Source organism: Accipiter gentilis, chromosome Z (genome assembly GCF_929443795.1).
Source record: "Accipiter gentilis chromosome Z, bAccGen1.1, whole genome shotgun sequence".
Taxonomy (NCBI): Eukaryota; Metazoa; Chordata; class Aves; order Accipitriformes; family Accipitridae; genus Astur; species Astur gentilis.
In genome coordinates, this window is record NC_064919.1 from 86,863,927 (window position 1) to 86,879,704 (window position 15,778).

The 15,778-nt window shown below is 41.6% G+C and overlaps 1 protein-coding gene across 4 annotated transcripts in view; it reads left to right on the forward strand.

Annotated features, from left to right (window-relative positions):
- The first annotated feature begins 1,314 nt into the window (after nucleotides 1-1,314).
- The window catches only part of SMAD4 (SMAD family member 4), a 29,270-nt gene continuing 14,806 nt past the window's right edge, over nucleotides 1,315-15,778 (forward strand). For 3 of the 4 annotated variants that reach the window (XR_007504989.1, XR_007504990.1, XM_049794270.1), the window contains exons 1-5: nucleotides 1,315-1,790; nucleotides 11,333-11,698; nucleotides 12,606-12,780; nucleotides 13,196-13,225; nucleotides 14,841-15,056. Coding sequence is in view for 1 of the 4 variants with exons in the window: in XM_049794270.1 (XP_049650227.1) it covers nucleotides 11,450-11,698; nucleotides 12,606-12,780; nucleotides 13,196-13,225; nucleotides 14,841-15,056 (670 nt within the window). In the remaining 3 variants the exon portion in view is untranslated. The remainder of the gene's footprint in view (nucleotides 1,791-11,332; nucleotides 11,699-12,605; nucleotides 12,781-13,195; nucleotides 13,226-14,840; nucleotides 15,057-15,778) is intronic. The other variant, XR_007504991.1, reaches the window with a different exon arrangement.

The following is a 15,778-nucleotide window of genomic DNA, read 5'->3' on the forward strand; positions in this document are numbered from 1 at the left end:
CGGAGCTCTCATCTCCCATCCATAACGCTTCAAAAACTCTAGAAACGGATAATTTGCAACACACTCAGCAAATCCTGGTGTGAAGAGGCTTCAATTACGTCTACCCAGGAAAAGATGACAAATATAGCAGCATTTTACTTGCTTTTCATCACGAAGATATTCTTAAGGATGTGGAAGTGACTATAAATGACTTAATAGTGTGAGCAGGAAATTTTGGTACGGCAATATAACAATTTTTGAAAATTCCCATCATTCTTTGTTCTCACCAGAGTAGCTGCGATAGCACACCAGCAGCTTGGCAAACGCCCCACTTATTTAGCAAAAATATATTGGCGTTTTGCAGTGGATGCAGTATTTCATGCACCTTTTCCCTTCTGCTTTGTATTCTAGCGGTGGCCCAACACCGCAAAGGTGGGAAGATGTAACCTTCTAATTTAAAAAAAATACATATTTTTCCTTTTCAGCTGAATTCCTTTGGGGAGTTTGCTTTTGCTGGACGAGGTGGTGGGGAAGGGGAAAAGTTGGAGTTGGATTGGTGGGGCTTTGCACTCTTGGAGGTTGCATTTGCGGGACTGTGCGTTTCTTGGGGTTGCATTTGCAGGGCTTCCAACTTCTGGGGGTTGCATTTGTGGGATTTTGCACTTGTGGGGGTCGCATTTGTGGGCTGCGCATTTGTTGGGGTTGCATTTTTGGGGTTTTGCACTTGTGGGGTTGCACTTGCGGGACTGCGCATCGGTTGGGGTTGCGTCTGCAGGGCTTTGCGCTTATGGGGGTTGTATGTCTGGGGCTGTACATTTACGAGAGTTGCAGTTGCGGGGCTATGCGTTTCTGGGGGTTGCATTTGTGGCCCTGTGTATTTGTTGGGGTTGCATTTGCAGGGCATCCAACTTTTTGGGGGTTGCATTTGTGGGGTTTTACACTTACAGGGGTTGCGTTTCTGGGGCTTCGCATCTCTGGGGATCGCATTTTCGGCTTTTTGTACTTACAGGGGTCACGCCTGCGCATTTGCTGGGGTTGCATTTTTTTGGAGCTGTGCCTTTTTTTTTGGGGGGGGGGGGGGGGGCACCCTTGCGTTCCCAACAGCGCTCCTCTGCCCCACCCGGCGCTGCGCCGCCGGACGCCAACCACAAAAATAAACCCCCTCAACGCGCCCGCCCGCTCCGTTCTCCACCTGCCGGCGGCGCGACAACCTCGGGGCGGCGGGCGCACAGGCGCAGTGGCGGCGGCGCTCGGCTGTAGCAGCAGCAGCCGCGGCGGAGCTGAGGCGGGGGGGAGGGGGGGGGGGGTGTTTGTTACCCGGATGTCGCGCATGCGCGCTGGCGGCTGGACGTGTCGGCGGCGGCCGCGGAGCGCGAGCGGCCGGAGTCCGCGGCAACAACAACAACAACAACCGCCGCCGCCGCCGCCATCAACAACAAACAACAACAACAACAAGGAGGCGGCGGGGGTGGCCGTCACACGACAAACGGGTGTCCTCCCCTCCTCCTGTTGAACGTCGGCCCGGCCGCAAGCCCGGGGAGGGGAGGGAGGGCGGCCGGCCGGGCGGGGAGGAGGAGGAGGAGGAGGAGGAGAGGGGGGGGGGGCGGAGGCCTGGCCCGCTTCGCCGCACCGGGGCCGGCTGAGGCGAGGGGAAGGCTTCCTCCCCCCCCCCCCCCCCCCCCTCCCCTTCACCGCCCACCGCCGCCGCCACCCCCGGTCCTGTCACCGCCGCCGCCGCCGCCGCCCCTCCTCTCCTCACCACAGCCGCAGGCCGCGCCCGGAGAGCGGCCGCTCCGCCGCCCGCGGCCCAGGTAACATCCGCTCTCGGCTCCCGCCCGCCCGCCCAGGCCGCTCGCAACGCGCCCCTTTCTCCTTCTCCTCCTCCTCATCATCCTCCTCTTCCTCCTCCCGACCGCCTCGGGGGTGTGCCGGCTGCCCTCCCCCCCCCCCCCCCAAACCTCCACCTGGGGGTTTCTCCTCCCCGGTTCTCCTTCCTCACCTCCCCCGCTTTCCCTGAGCGAGAGAAAAAAAATTATATATATATATATATATCTCATCCCACCCCGCCCGCAAACTTTTAGTATTATTATTTTTTTAAAAAATCCTCGTGCCCTTCTCTAAAGGCCCTCCAGCCGGCCTGTCCCCAAGTTAAAACTTTCCCCCGCTGCCGTTGGTGCGGACCGCTCTCTTCGTGCTCTCTTCCCGCACGCTGGAAGATGCCCTGGGTGGTTTTGTGTGAGCCGCTTGGCGTTTAGTTCTTTGAAATCTGCCATCTTATTTGCAATAACAGGGAACGGTGCTTTTAGCTGGTTTTCAGGCGGCGTGGGGCTGCTCAGCACAAAGGGTGTTAATTAAAGATTATTCCTTCTTGACTTACTGTTTTTCGTTCCCATCCCTGTTTCTGGGGGTGTGGGGTTTTGGGGAGGTTTGTGACTTGCTGCGTAGTTGAGTCTTAAGGTTTTACCACGGAAGGCTCGTTAATTTATGGGGTAATCTCACTGTGGGTTAGGTGTGTTATTACTTAGAGCCCAAATTGTACTACTGCAAACCAATTGTTGTCAAACACATACGGTCGGAGTAGGATCGTGGTGTCTTTTACCACCGCTTCTCAAATGATCTTGGTTAGGAACGGTGTGCCACTGTCAACAGGCAGGAGGGATTTCAGGCTCTGCGATAGCTGTCATCCTTTAAATTGTAAGACTCTTGCACTGTTTTTACTTCGTTCAGTAATGGAGGTAATTCCGTGCAAGGTTGTTGAAATTGCTATACTGCCCTATAAAACTAAACCTGTTTTTGTACTCCAGCGTCATGATAAGTAGGCAACTTGTCCTTCTAGCCCTCCTCTTATCTTGGCCGGATTGCTACTGGAAGGAGTTTCTTCTCACTTTGCATTCATGAACCTCTTTTGATTTGCTTGTTGCATAAGCATGTGTGTTTAATATTGATATAGAAACTTTATTTCAAAGAGCTGAAGCCTAAAGAGAAGCAGTAAGTGTCTCAAACTGATTAGAATTTCTTTTTAAAGTAGATGGCTCTTTACATAATGCATTCAAGTGCAGCTAACACAATAGGGATGTGAGTTTTGAGAGCTATCAACAGATTTAGTGGAGAACAAAGGTGCTGAGAGCAGATCGGTCAGTCCTGGTGAGGAGCAGCCTTTGCCGTGCTGTTGTTAAGGTCCTGCTGGAATTTTAGGACTCTGTTTTCCTATGTTGTTAACCTTGTGAAAAACTCTACTTTTGGTTGGGGCTGGAATTTTCCATGCTTGCGTTGCCCAGAGGTGATTTTTTTTTTTTTTTTTTTTTTTAAGCTCGAACAAATGCAGAGAACATTATCCCTGTGCAGATTACAATAAAGAACAGATGTTATCTAATACACCTATTGCTAGGGTATCGAAGCATTATGTACAAGTGAAAAATCACACCACTTCTGCCCGAACAAGGTTTGACTCTTCCTTTTATTGCTTGGCGTAGCCACAATTGTTTCCTCTGTTTTTGAGGTTTTGACAAATGACTATTTGTCCTTGTTGAAGGAAGCCTTCTGCAAGAAGATGGGTCTTGCAGGATACTCTGAGGAATAGTTCAGTTCAGGTTTGCTCCGTCTTCCAACAGCAAGGACTTTACCACCACCTGCTTTCTGAACGTGGTCTCTCCTGCCATTTGCAGGGTTTCGTCCTCTCCTTAACCCCGAGTGCTAGGATGAGGAGGGGATGACCTCTTGCTCGGTAGGACACCAAGGGTGCCCTCTCAGAGATGAGGTAGTGTGAGGTGCCTAGATCTCTCTTGTGGAAATAGATCTAGTTGTAGAGGAGTTTACTGCCCTTCCCACTTTCGTGGTGTAGTGTGCGGTGGTCTTCCTTCTCTGACCATACAGAAGCCTGTATTGAAAACAGGAGTTTTTTTCAGCTGTATGCTTTCTCAAAAATAAAAAGTAGAGAGAATGAAGAATGCAACTTTCTAGGTTTTAAAACATGTGCGTATGTAGTCACATCAGCATAGCAGTGCTACCTTTTTCATTGTGTCCTGCCCCCCACACATTCAAACCCAGGGATTTGGATGTGTTTTACTGTTGTATTAGCTTCTTGAACGAGATTAAAAAACCTGGAACCTTGTGCAGCAGGAATGTTTGCTCCATTCACAGGATCAGTCTGTTGCATTTGTAAGTGCTTTTGAAAGCAGTTGAAGTGCACAGGTGGAAGCTGAGAGGAGTAAAGATGCTGAGAGCTGCAGTTGGGCACCTACATCAGATCAGTTTCTTCCACAGAGAAATAGCTGCTCTTTTTAACCGTGGATTTATGTTAAGACTGAAGGATTGCCATTCAGAGTTGTCTTAAAACTCTTCTGCAGCTCCTTTTATGCTGTCATGTGTCTTAAATTTTTGTAGCTACTGACAGTGAGATGAGCAGAATTGATACTGATGATTCAGATACACGCACAAAAATAGTATTCTGGGGAATGTTAGCTCTTACTGTACAGAACAGTGTGAGTGTAGTACCTTCTCAGTACTCTGTCTCTTGCTCTTTAATGCTAATTGGTCTTATGTCTACAAACATTTTGTTCCTGTTCACCCTTTGGGCAAGTAGATAATAGTCTAATGTGCTGGAAAGTATCTGCAGTTTAATCACTTATTCATATCTTCATCAAATCACAAGCTGCCTTTTGTTTTATTGGTTTATGGATTTTTCTTTATCATGTTTATCATAAAACTTCTACTGCTGCATTATTGAACAGCAAAACTCTAGTAATGTTTCAGTGGTTAAAAGCTATCAAATGTATATATGCTGCTTTTCTGACATCTTTTGTGTTTGTCTAATTTTGGAGGCAACAGCTTATGCAAGAGCCATTCTTGTCCTTTATTTGTGTGAAATGTTCTAGCAAGATGTCAATTTGTACGCTATTCTAATTAGCCAGTTCGTTAGCATTGCATTACTGCCTGGTATCAAAACGCTGGAAATCTGTGACTGGGATGGCTGTTACTGGTAAATCATGCTCCCAGAGCATCAGTGACAGCTTCAAGCAAACAATTCTTATTTTTTCTTATATACATTTGTCCAAAAATTACCTTCATATCTGAAACTTGGAAATAGGTTTTTTGGTCATTAGGATATTTTTTGCATTAATTCATTTCCCTCCTTGCCTCACTATATGACTCCCCAGAATTGCAGAGTGTACATCTTTGCCTTTGACATCATACGGCTCCATAGGCCTTGATCTGGCTGTGGTCTCTGTTACTGCAATATACCTGTGTTTATTTTCTTTTTTACTTGGAGGCTTGGATGTTATGAGCCTTTTTTTTTTTTTTTTTTTTTGAAGGCCATAGTGGTAATATTCACTTAAATCATGGCTTGTCACAAAGGATAATCTACCTGCAAATTTGCTGACTTGCTTAGACCCTTCTGCAGTATGCTACAATGGATAATGGCCAAGTTATCTTAAGATTCATAGTGTAGACAGAAATGATGTATTGTACCTGGTGAATGCCATTAGACACACTAACTTGCCTTGCGTTACCGTCTTTAGCATCCCTGTACGTGTTTGTAACAGCAGCCCTTATACAGGGATATACCAGCATTAAAAATTCTCAGGCTTGTATATTTACGTGCATCATAGAGCATTTTTGCATAACTGCTGCTAAAAGTCTATGTTGCTATTATTTAGAATAGAATAGTTCAGTTGGAAGGCACCTACAACGATAGCGTATTGACGATCATTTGAAATGCTCTAAGGTGACAGAGGACTGTTATCTGATCAGTTTGTAGGAAAAGATGGCAAATCTATCTCAGCCTTGCTGTTTAAAGGCTTCCTGAACCCCGAATGTGTCATCTGATACTTAGTATGTGTAAAGTCTTTTTTTTCTTTGATTTTAACTTTGCAGACTGGTTGGATTTCCACCACATCTGTTTATTTCAGGCTTCTCATGCATGCGGTTGCAAATCTATTCTGCATTCTTCCTTCACTTCTGATCTGTTGGTGTATGCTGCATGTTCCCCTGCCTCCCCTGTTTGGCATGTTTATCAGTCTTCCCCACCAGCATGTCTGGATGTTCAGCACCACATCTGTATTTGGAACCTCTTTTTTTTTTCTTTCTGATCTGCAAGACTGCTTCCCTTTCTCCATCAAAAGCTTTTCAAAGGGCGATTGCTGCCCTGACACCTCCAGGAACTATTTTTCCAGTTGTGCCAAGGCTGTGCTGTATTTTTTAACTTTTTGTTTTTCTTTAAATACAGCACTTCACAATTCTTAGCAGCTTAGTTTTTAAAACAAAGTGTTACTTGATCACTCCTAATCACACGATTTCTCATGTAATTTGTCCTGCAAATAATGAAGTCTCCAAGAGTCTCAAGTTGTCTCTTGTTTGGAAAATACCTAGTTTGCTGTGGAAACTTAACAAACACATGCTAAGAAAGTGACATGGAGGGGGTTTTGGCCTTTTGCCCATATCTTAAAGTAATTATCCAGTGGCATTTGGACTGTCACATTTTTAGACTGAGTTTCTTGGTGAATTTGATCCCTCCACAGCTGCGATTGGCTTAAACCCTACTGTAAATGAATAGGGTAGCGTATCATATCAGCATCGGGCCTGGATTAACCATCTTGCCCAAGCTGTTGGATTGCTGATTGCCTGGATCATATTCCTTTGGGTTATGTCCCTGACTTCCAGCTCCATCCATAACCGCCTGGTTTGTCTGCGTAAGCGTATTATTTCCCTTTCTTGTTTGGGGTTGATCGTTCTCCCCAAATTGCAAAGTGTGGCTTTTGTGGGAGGAGAAGGGGAAGATAAGTGACTTGTGAGTGTTAAAAAGTATTCATTTAAGGTTGTTCTTAGCATGTAGAAAAGAATGTGAGTTCTTCTTAAGAAATCTGGATTTGTAACTTCTCGGCAAATTTCAACCGCTTTAGAGTGTTGGAAGTGGGAATTGTTTGGAGGAAGGGATTTTTCATATAAGTTTCAAAATTTGCTTGGCTGAATGGCTAGGGGCACATTGACGGGGGTCTAGGTGAAGTCTTTGTATTTTTTTAGCAGCCCCTGCCCTTATGTCTCATTTGAGCTTCTGTATGACTGTAGTAATACCTCTGTAAAAGCAAGGAAATCAAGTCCGTCTGTTTTTTCTAAACTATGAAAAGGAGAGGAACTTTTTTTTCTTTCTAAAACCCTTGTACCTTCTTCAGACCATGCTTGTGAGTCTGCCTACATCTGTGTGCATCTGCCTGCTTTTTTGATGAAGAATTTCAAATTGAAATACACTTCTGCAACTCCCAGGCCTCACGTGAGGCCTTCCAAATGATCGGATCTCTTGAATGCCTAGTATGCTGCCTGAAGAGTTGCTGCAAATATTTGGAAGCCGTGGGTTTTGGCATGTAAAAGCACTTGTTCTTAAGCTGTGCTAGTTTATAATATTATCTTGCTGGTGCAGCTGAAGAGATACTGGCAAACAAGGTGGAATATTAATTTTCTGTTCCGTAAATGCATTGATTATCCCTTTGGGTGAGATCTCATCTGCTTTTTGTACTTTGCTCAGTTTTTTCCAGTTGATCAGCAGCACCTTGCTTCCACAAACAGGAATGTTCTCCTGGAGCTCTGAGCCAGCTTTTGCAGAAGATGCTGAACATTAAACCTGGTCTCTGTTCTCTAGTCACGCTAGTAAAATGATTGGCGTTTTGAGAGAGGGAATGTAGCAGTTGATCTGAGAACAGTGGAATAGTTTGAGTTAGTATGGTACTTACTTTGCTTTCATGCTCATGAGATAAATGTAAGTGCAATGAGGGCGCTAGTGTGAGAGCTCAGTAATGTTACTTCCACATAGCTAAGTCAATAATATATTTGAATTTAGTTATATGAGGTAGCATACCGTTATAGATGCCTGTGTTTTTGGAATCTATTTCTATTGTTCAGGTAACCATTTCTGGCAGAATTATCCACAGATGTGAAAATGAGGCAAGTGGCACCAGTGTTGCATTTTTAATTTTGGACAGCTGCTTCATGTTTTGAATTTCATTGCACAGGCTAAAGAGATACATCACCCTTCAGCAAGGCAGCCATGGGGAAGTAGGATGTACGGAAGAATTATGGTATTTGTTCAAGTCTGCATCAGTCTTGAATGGAGAGTTTCAATTAACGGTTCTCTGAGATAGCAGTGGGTTCGCTACAGATCATCAGAGGTGTTTTTAATTACCTGGCAATCTTAACTTCTTCTGTCTTTCAGATTTATCTCCTCTTTAAAGGATCTTATTCTTGTTCCAATACTTAAGACGATGGCAGAACACTAGCTGTTGTTCACTTGTTTTGTAACATACCTGTCATTGAAATAAATTACTTTCTATAACATAATGAGATACTTCTCTATAACTTTGTAACTTGTTAGCATTTTAGGTTAGCTTGTCCCGTTTATTTTTTTTTTCTTCTGTGTTCTGCTCGCATCACACTATAGCAGAAGGGAGAGAAATACCTTTTTCATCCTTGGTAGGCAAAGCTGAGTACTTCACTACAAGCGCTGTCTCCTGCTGCTGCTTTTCTCTTGTTCCCTGTCTCTTCTCTCTGCCCCTTTTCCCCCAAAGCACTCTCTCGCCCATTGCTGTTTCCGTGAAATCCCTGAGTGGAGGGAAGTAAGAAGATCTTTGCTCAGTAGATTTGGCCCTACTTACTCCACCATAAAGCTAAGCTTGAGCTGTAGTGTGGGATCACCTACTTGGGCGTGCTAAGGAACAAATTTGAAGCTTCATGCTCGCATCAAGTAAACGTTAAATCGCACAAGCATACTGTTGTTTTGCAGAACATCTAGCACTCCATGTCTGAGGGCATGCTGGAACCTTATCTTCAAAGGCTATCTTCTAAAAATACAACGCATTAAGATTGCATTTTGCTTTTATTTGCACACATGAAAGTAATATAGTAAGAAGGTGTTAAGGCACCTCTTGAATGTGTGACTCAGTGAAAGATAGGCTTGTAGAGCTATTTCATGAGAAACTAAATTTGTGGAACGTAAAAACTTGGCTTGTCTGCAAAATGCTTCTGGTACTTCAGAAGAAATATGTCGCAGCATTTATCAGTCTGTGCCAGATTGATAGCCACTGACCTCACCCCCTTTTTCTGGGGATCAAAATTGTGAGATTAAATACAGGATTTCTGTAGAGGGGGCTTTTAAGGGAGGCTCCTGAATTACCGTGCAGTTACGCACCAGCAGTGTGTAACAGTACTCAAAATCCTAAACAACTGGCCTGGCTTTCAAAAGTGCTGAACAGTCAGAAGCTCCTATTGAGCACAGTGGCAGCTGAGGGGTGACTCAACATTTCTGAAGATCATTCCACTTAAATAAGGATTTATTTGCTTGATCTTAGTCTTCTGAAAGTCAGCAAGCAAAATTCTCATTCATGGGTTTAGGGGTGTAGAAGATAGAGCTGCATGTCTAATTTTAAGCATCTCTTTATTTAAAGCTCTTTTGGCTAATGGCTTTATCAAGTCACTTATTTATGATTACTTATGTATATCAATCTGGGATGCTGTTTTATATTTAAGGAAAATGATGTTCTATTCTGTTTTAGCTGGCAAGCTTTTACGGATTTATGCGAGTGTGAGTTGCCATGGAGAATGACTGGCAGGTTAAGCTTGACTTTTAAAAGAGGCTTATTGAGTTGACGCGTAAAAAAACCTAGCAATAAGAGAGAAACTTCTATAGCTAGGTAAAATGATCTTACTCAAACTTTTAGGTAATTGTTTTCCTTTGGGAGAAATAAGGTCCAGAAGCATCCTTACAAAAGAAGAAAACTATTGAAGATGGAGTGGGGGGCAAAGATTTGCGATGTGTTTTTTCCAAGTATACCAAAGCATGCTGTATTCGAGTTGAAATTGGAGAAAATATTAAATAGGGAAGACTTTGTTTCCTTTTATAATTTTTGCTGGATTTGTGTTACAATATTCCTTGTACAAGAAGGGAAGCCATGCATTCACACTGTAATTTGTGTGATGCGTTAACTTTCTAAATTAACATCCCACTCTTATTTTTGTGCAACGCATTTGTTTCCAATAAATAGCTGCTACTACTGTACCTCTAATAACATGGAAAATTCCAGTGCAGCAACAGGTCTTTGACTGAATGTGTTCCCCAGATAATGTGAACAAACCTTTTTTTCCTTAACTATTGAAATCAAGTCTATTTTATTTACATTGCTGAGAACAACATGTTAGTTTCAGAAAGGCTTATATTTTAAGCTTAGTCAGAAAACTTAAATGTAGTAAAATCACTTAGGTGTATTTGCTGCCAGTGTCTTAAGAAAGTCAGACCACATAGAATGGTGTTAGTGGACGACTACCTGAAGCCATTGCTGCTTGATCAACCAAAGCAGCTCTTTGACAATAGACTACTTTTCTGTGAGTGCATGAAACCTGCTGTCCTATGTTTCTGGATAAAGCAAGATAAAGCGTAGTAATTAGCTCATTCAGAATTGAGAAAATCAGGCCAGCTCTTCTTCTAATTTGTGAATTAAAGGAAACTTCAAAAGGATGAGGTCTGCTGGCTTTGAGAAGAATGACTTCGTGACCAGAAACCACTGCAGGTTCTTAGCAAATGGAGTTTAAAGGCCAAATGTGTTAGGAGGGATTTATTCCTTATCTTATATTTAGTGTAATTAAGACAGTTCTGTCTGAGACAATTTGGAAGTGCTTTTTTAGTGACTTCAGTTGATTTGTCTTGATCCGGAAGAAGCTGGATCCAAACAACTAAAGACAAATATGCCAGTTGGGATTTTCCTGTGTAAAGATACACATGATACTAATTTACATAAATCTGTATTAAGCTAATGGCCAGGTACAATTTTTGCCTTTCTGATTAGTGAAGAGAAATAGAGGTAGTCTGAGGTCAGAACATGGCTGAACTGTTTGAACAGGATTATGAAATAAAGATGACAGATGATTCTGGTGTGCATTCATGCTTCTTCACTTTTCAAATTTTGTTCAAATCAATGGCCCTTGATCCCCAGTCAGTATTTTCACTTGGTGTCATCCTACCAGTATAAAACGTAGGAAATCATTGTCACTGTTCCTTTCCTGATTCAGAGCCTGTTCATCTAATAATCCCTACCTTTCTATATGTACATACTATGTGTACATGTATATAAACTATAATCTTTATTTAAATATTGTTACTAGGGGAAAAATATAATCTTATATCTAAAACTGTGCAAGCAGTGTCTTAAGCATGTTTTAGCTATCATGGGACAAGCAATGCAGTTTTTTCATGTGCTTTTAATATCCTGCACTTAGCTTGAAAATAAAAGAAGCAAAAAGCCACAGACTTCCTTAGAAACATGATCTGCAATTTGTTAAAAACAATTCTAATGTAGATATTTTTTCCTCCTAGGTTTTACCAAGAGACAGTACATCTAACACTTAACTTGGATCATCTCTTGTTCATCAGCTTGAAAATCATAACAGCCCCCCAAACTGACATTTGATCTGAAAGAAAAAGCTGTGACAAATGGACAATATGTCTATTACTAACACGCCAACAAGTAATGATGCTTGTCTGAGCATTGTTCACAGCTTGATGTGCCATCGACAAGGTGGAGAGAGTGAAACTTTTGCAAAACGCGCAATTGAAAGTTTAGTTAAAAAGCTAAAGGAGAAAAAAGATGAATTGGATTCTTTGATTACAGCTATAACCACAAATGGAGCTCATCCTAGCAAGTGTGTTACAATACAGAGAACGCTGGATGGGAGGCTTCAGGTTAGTACAAGTGAAAATCAGATGTTTTCCTCCTAGTGAAGCTGGAGCAAAAGTGAGTGATGCAGGATCCTAGAGTGTTGAGGAAGAGTAGCTCTTCTCTTGCATCCCCCTTCGCCCCCATTTGTAGGCATGTTTTGTGGCTGGAGCTCTGGACTGCTGCAGTAGTTGATTATTTTATTTTTTTTCAAAAGGAGCAGAAGGCGTTGGATCAGCCGTTCTAAACGAGTGTGTGTGTGGCAGTAAAAAGCAGGGTCACGTAACAAATTCGGCTGTTTATCCTGGTATTTTCACTACAAGCTTCTGTTAGCTCTGTGTTGGTCAGCAGTGTGAAGAAAGACCTATGATCCCTTGCTAAGGTACTCCAAGGAGTCTGCACTGAGGATTTATGTTAGCCTTATATAGTCAGTACTCAGTACCTGTATAGCTTGGGTTGCGATTTCCTTGTTCCAGGACAGATGTCATGTTTGCTGGCTAGCTTTCTGTCTACCCTAGAAGCACTTTTTTTTTTTCCAATATAATGGATTGGCATTCTTCTACTTGTAAATTCCTTATAGTGTAGCTTAGTGCCTCGTTCCTCTTCTTCTGGGGCAAAGCTCCTTCATCATCCATGGTGGGGAAGGTGACCATACATACTACATTAAGCACAAATTCTGCTTCTGCCATTATGTATCCAATATTTTTTCTGAAGAATCACAGTGTTGACTTAACTGTAGCAAAACCCTAATAGAAATTTATTTCTGTTGAGTGCAGAACTTGGGTAAACTGTACACCACCTTTTTTTTTTTTCATATTTTGATGATGGAGAGAGGTTGTGTTGTTGTTTGTCCTCTTCCAGCTTTGCTCCTCGCTAAGTTAAAGGGAAATGTCTTGCTACTTTCCCAATCAACTTTTGTGTCTAACTTTTTAGGTGGCTGGTCGCAAGGGATTCCCTCATGTGATTTACGCTCGTCTTTGGAGGTGGCCTGATCTTCATAAAAATGAACTCAAGCATGTTAAATATTGTCAGTATGCTTTTGACTTAAAATGTGACAGTGTCTGTGTAAATCCTTACCATTATGAGCGTGTAGTATCGCCTGGCATCGGTAAGTAGACTCTTGATTTAAAATGGAACAGTGGGGAAAATGTTTTCCTTTTGAGTGTAGAAAATACAGGCCTAAATTAGAAACATTAACTTTTAATGATCTAATTATAAATTACCCTCATATGCTCTTGTCCATCTTCTTAATGGAATTATTCTTCTACCTTTATTCCAAATTTGAAAGAACTGTTTGTGGCTTTTGTTTAAGTCTTTCTGTTGGCTTTGCACACAGTTCTTACAGTTCATGTATTTCCTAGGAATAACTTAGCATTGAGTCTTGTGTTGGGATGGAGGGGGTATAATATGTAGAGTCTGTAGTACTAATTTGTAAAGGCTTATAAACTTAATGTTCAAATGTTGTTGAAGATCTCTGTGTATACAATCCTCCACACCCCCTTTTCTTTTTCTTCCTTTTAAAGATCTCTCGGGACTGACACTACAGAGTTCTGGTAAGTAGTTCTGTTTACTATTGCATTTCTATGTGCACAAACTGTGTTAAACTCTTCAGTATGTACACAGTTTATTCATGTGTATCTCCTTGGGAGGGAGTATAGAGAGCAGATGAAATGCGTTTGTCTCTCTGGTTTTGGAAAACCAGCTAAGTATCGTATGAGAGGCAAGTATTGATAAATTCTTTAAATTGAGGCTTCAGCTCAGCTTGTAGGTATGTTCTGTTTTCATTGCCTGCAACTTAGAGACCCCAACAAAAAAGAAAAACAAAAACCTCACTGTTGAATGCTGCTAATTAAAAAAAACCCCAAACAAAACCAAACCAAAAACCAACATCCCAAAATGTGTGCACCTGTATGATATATTAATTAACTGAATTGGGAATAATAGACGCTTATAATTAATAAGTAGTTTAACAAGAAAATAATAGAAATTCTGTAATTAATATGCAATTGAATGAAGCAGTCTAATATTCTTGCTCTCCCTGAAACATGGGAGAAATTGGATATTAAATGTCCAATGAACGTTACTCAGAAATCTGAGATTGCAGCCAGCTGGTAACTGCTTTATTTCAAAACTAAATTTTTTTTTTCTTTCCAGAAGAAATCCGTAGAGAAGGAAAATTGGATAATACAATGTTTTTAGCACATTATTAGAAGTATTCAAGCAAAAATGACTTAAAAAGAACCGAAGCAACCCAACAAACTGTTAACTTCACAAGCTTTAACTTGTGTGCTCATCTCTGCTAATATGCGTTGTTACCTGTGTCTTCTGAAAAATGATCCTTTTGTACAGAATCAAAGCTTACTAGCCAGTAGTTAAATACATAAGTGTTTCCTTGTTGTGCTATTGTTTTTGCAGTAGGAAACAGAAAATTACTGTCAGATTTTAATATATTTAAAGCTGCTTTAAAAATGAGAATGGGAGCTAATATAGTGCAAGTGTTTTACTTGAACATGCTCAATAGGATATACAGAAATAAATTCTTGTAGTGGCGATGGTTGTAATTTCCTTACGCTGTATGTGCAATATTCTGAATTAGTGGCTACGTTGTTAAATATAGAGTAGTGTTATATTGTCTTTGAATGTGAATTTGATGTTTCTAGTGAATTTGGATGGGTGTTGCTTAAAATTACTTAAGGGATGCATAAAGTTTTTTATGTGCTATGTTTGTGAATTACATTTTTCATAGGAGCTTTATGTATGTTCTTACTTGTATACTAGGAATTGCTTTGTTAGCTACTGCATTAACGTTAGGCGCTTGACAAAAAGCATGTTTTTCCCTTTTATTAACCATGTCCAATCACACAGTGATGGACTAGAAAACAAGATGCTGTTGGAGTCTTCTACTGTGGGACTAAACTGCTTGTTTGATAGCAGTGAGCAAAATAAACAATTTGGTTTTCCATCCAGTTATGCTTCAAAATTTCCTGCTGATGATTTGGAAGTGTTTATTTGTAATTTAGAGGAGTGCTTTAGCAATGTTTATGTAGGTTAAATCCTCTCCCCAGTAGTTTTAATAGCATTGTTATTGCTTGAAAGTAGCAGTGCAATTTGTAGTTAAATCCTGAAAATAGTTTTGCTTTGCAAGTTTAACCGTTTACTTCTTCACAGCTCCATCAAGCATGTTGGTGAAAGACGAATACGTTCACGACTACGAGGGGCAGCCGTCACTGTCTTCTGCCGAAGGCCATTCAGTCCAAACCATCCAGCATCCACCAAGTAACAGGGCATCTACAGAGCCTTATAGCACCCCAGCCATGTTAGCTCCTACTGAGGCTAGCACTACCAGCACCACTAATTTTCCCAACATTCCTGTGGCTTCAACAAGTAAGATCATCGAGATTATATGAAATACTAAACTGTGAACATGAGAAAGCTCAAAGATAACCACTGAATTTTGCCAAAGTAGATCTTGCATTGGAACTGTGCTGCTGCCACACTACACTGATAAAGTGTGGGGCAGTGTGATCTAGGCAGTCTCCTAAGTGTTAACATAAGGTTTTGACTTCGAGCATAATTTGAGCAACTTTCCTGGTGACCCAGTCTTTTTTTTAATGAGACTGACACTACATGAGTGTTAAAATGCTGTTTTGGATACGCCAAAGGTTTAGTAATACGACGTTAAAACAATTGACCACTGACAAAACATTAAGGCTATTATTGGAATAATTGCTGTAGGAATGGAAGAATTTCATTGTTTTACTACAACAGCAAGTGGTACAACAAACGGATATACTGTAAGGTGGCAGTATCGGGAGGTTTTCAGACAATTCTTTAGTGTTCCACAGCTGACAAGATGAGTCTTACAGTTTTAACTTGATTATTTTTATAATGGCCCACTGTACTACCAAAGTAACAGCCCTAACTAATATTTTCACGAGTCCGTTGGAATGCTGCATTGAAGTTTTTCTTACTTTTTTGTGTGTATTTGTTACAAGTGGAAGAGTCTGGTTTACCAGCATCAAACCTCACTCTTCACTCCAGCAGGACAGTAAAGTGGTTATGTATGCAGTGTCCTGCAGCCCTGATGTAGGGAAACCATGAAGTTT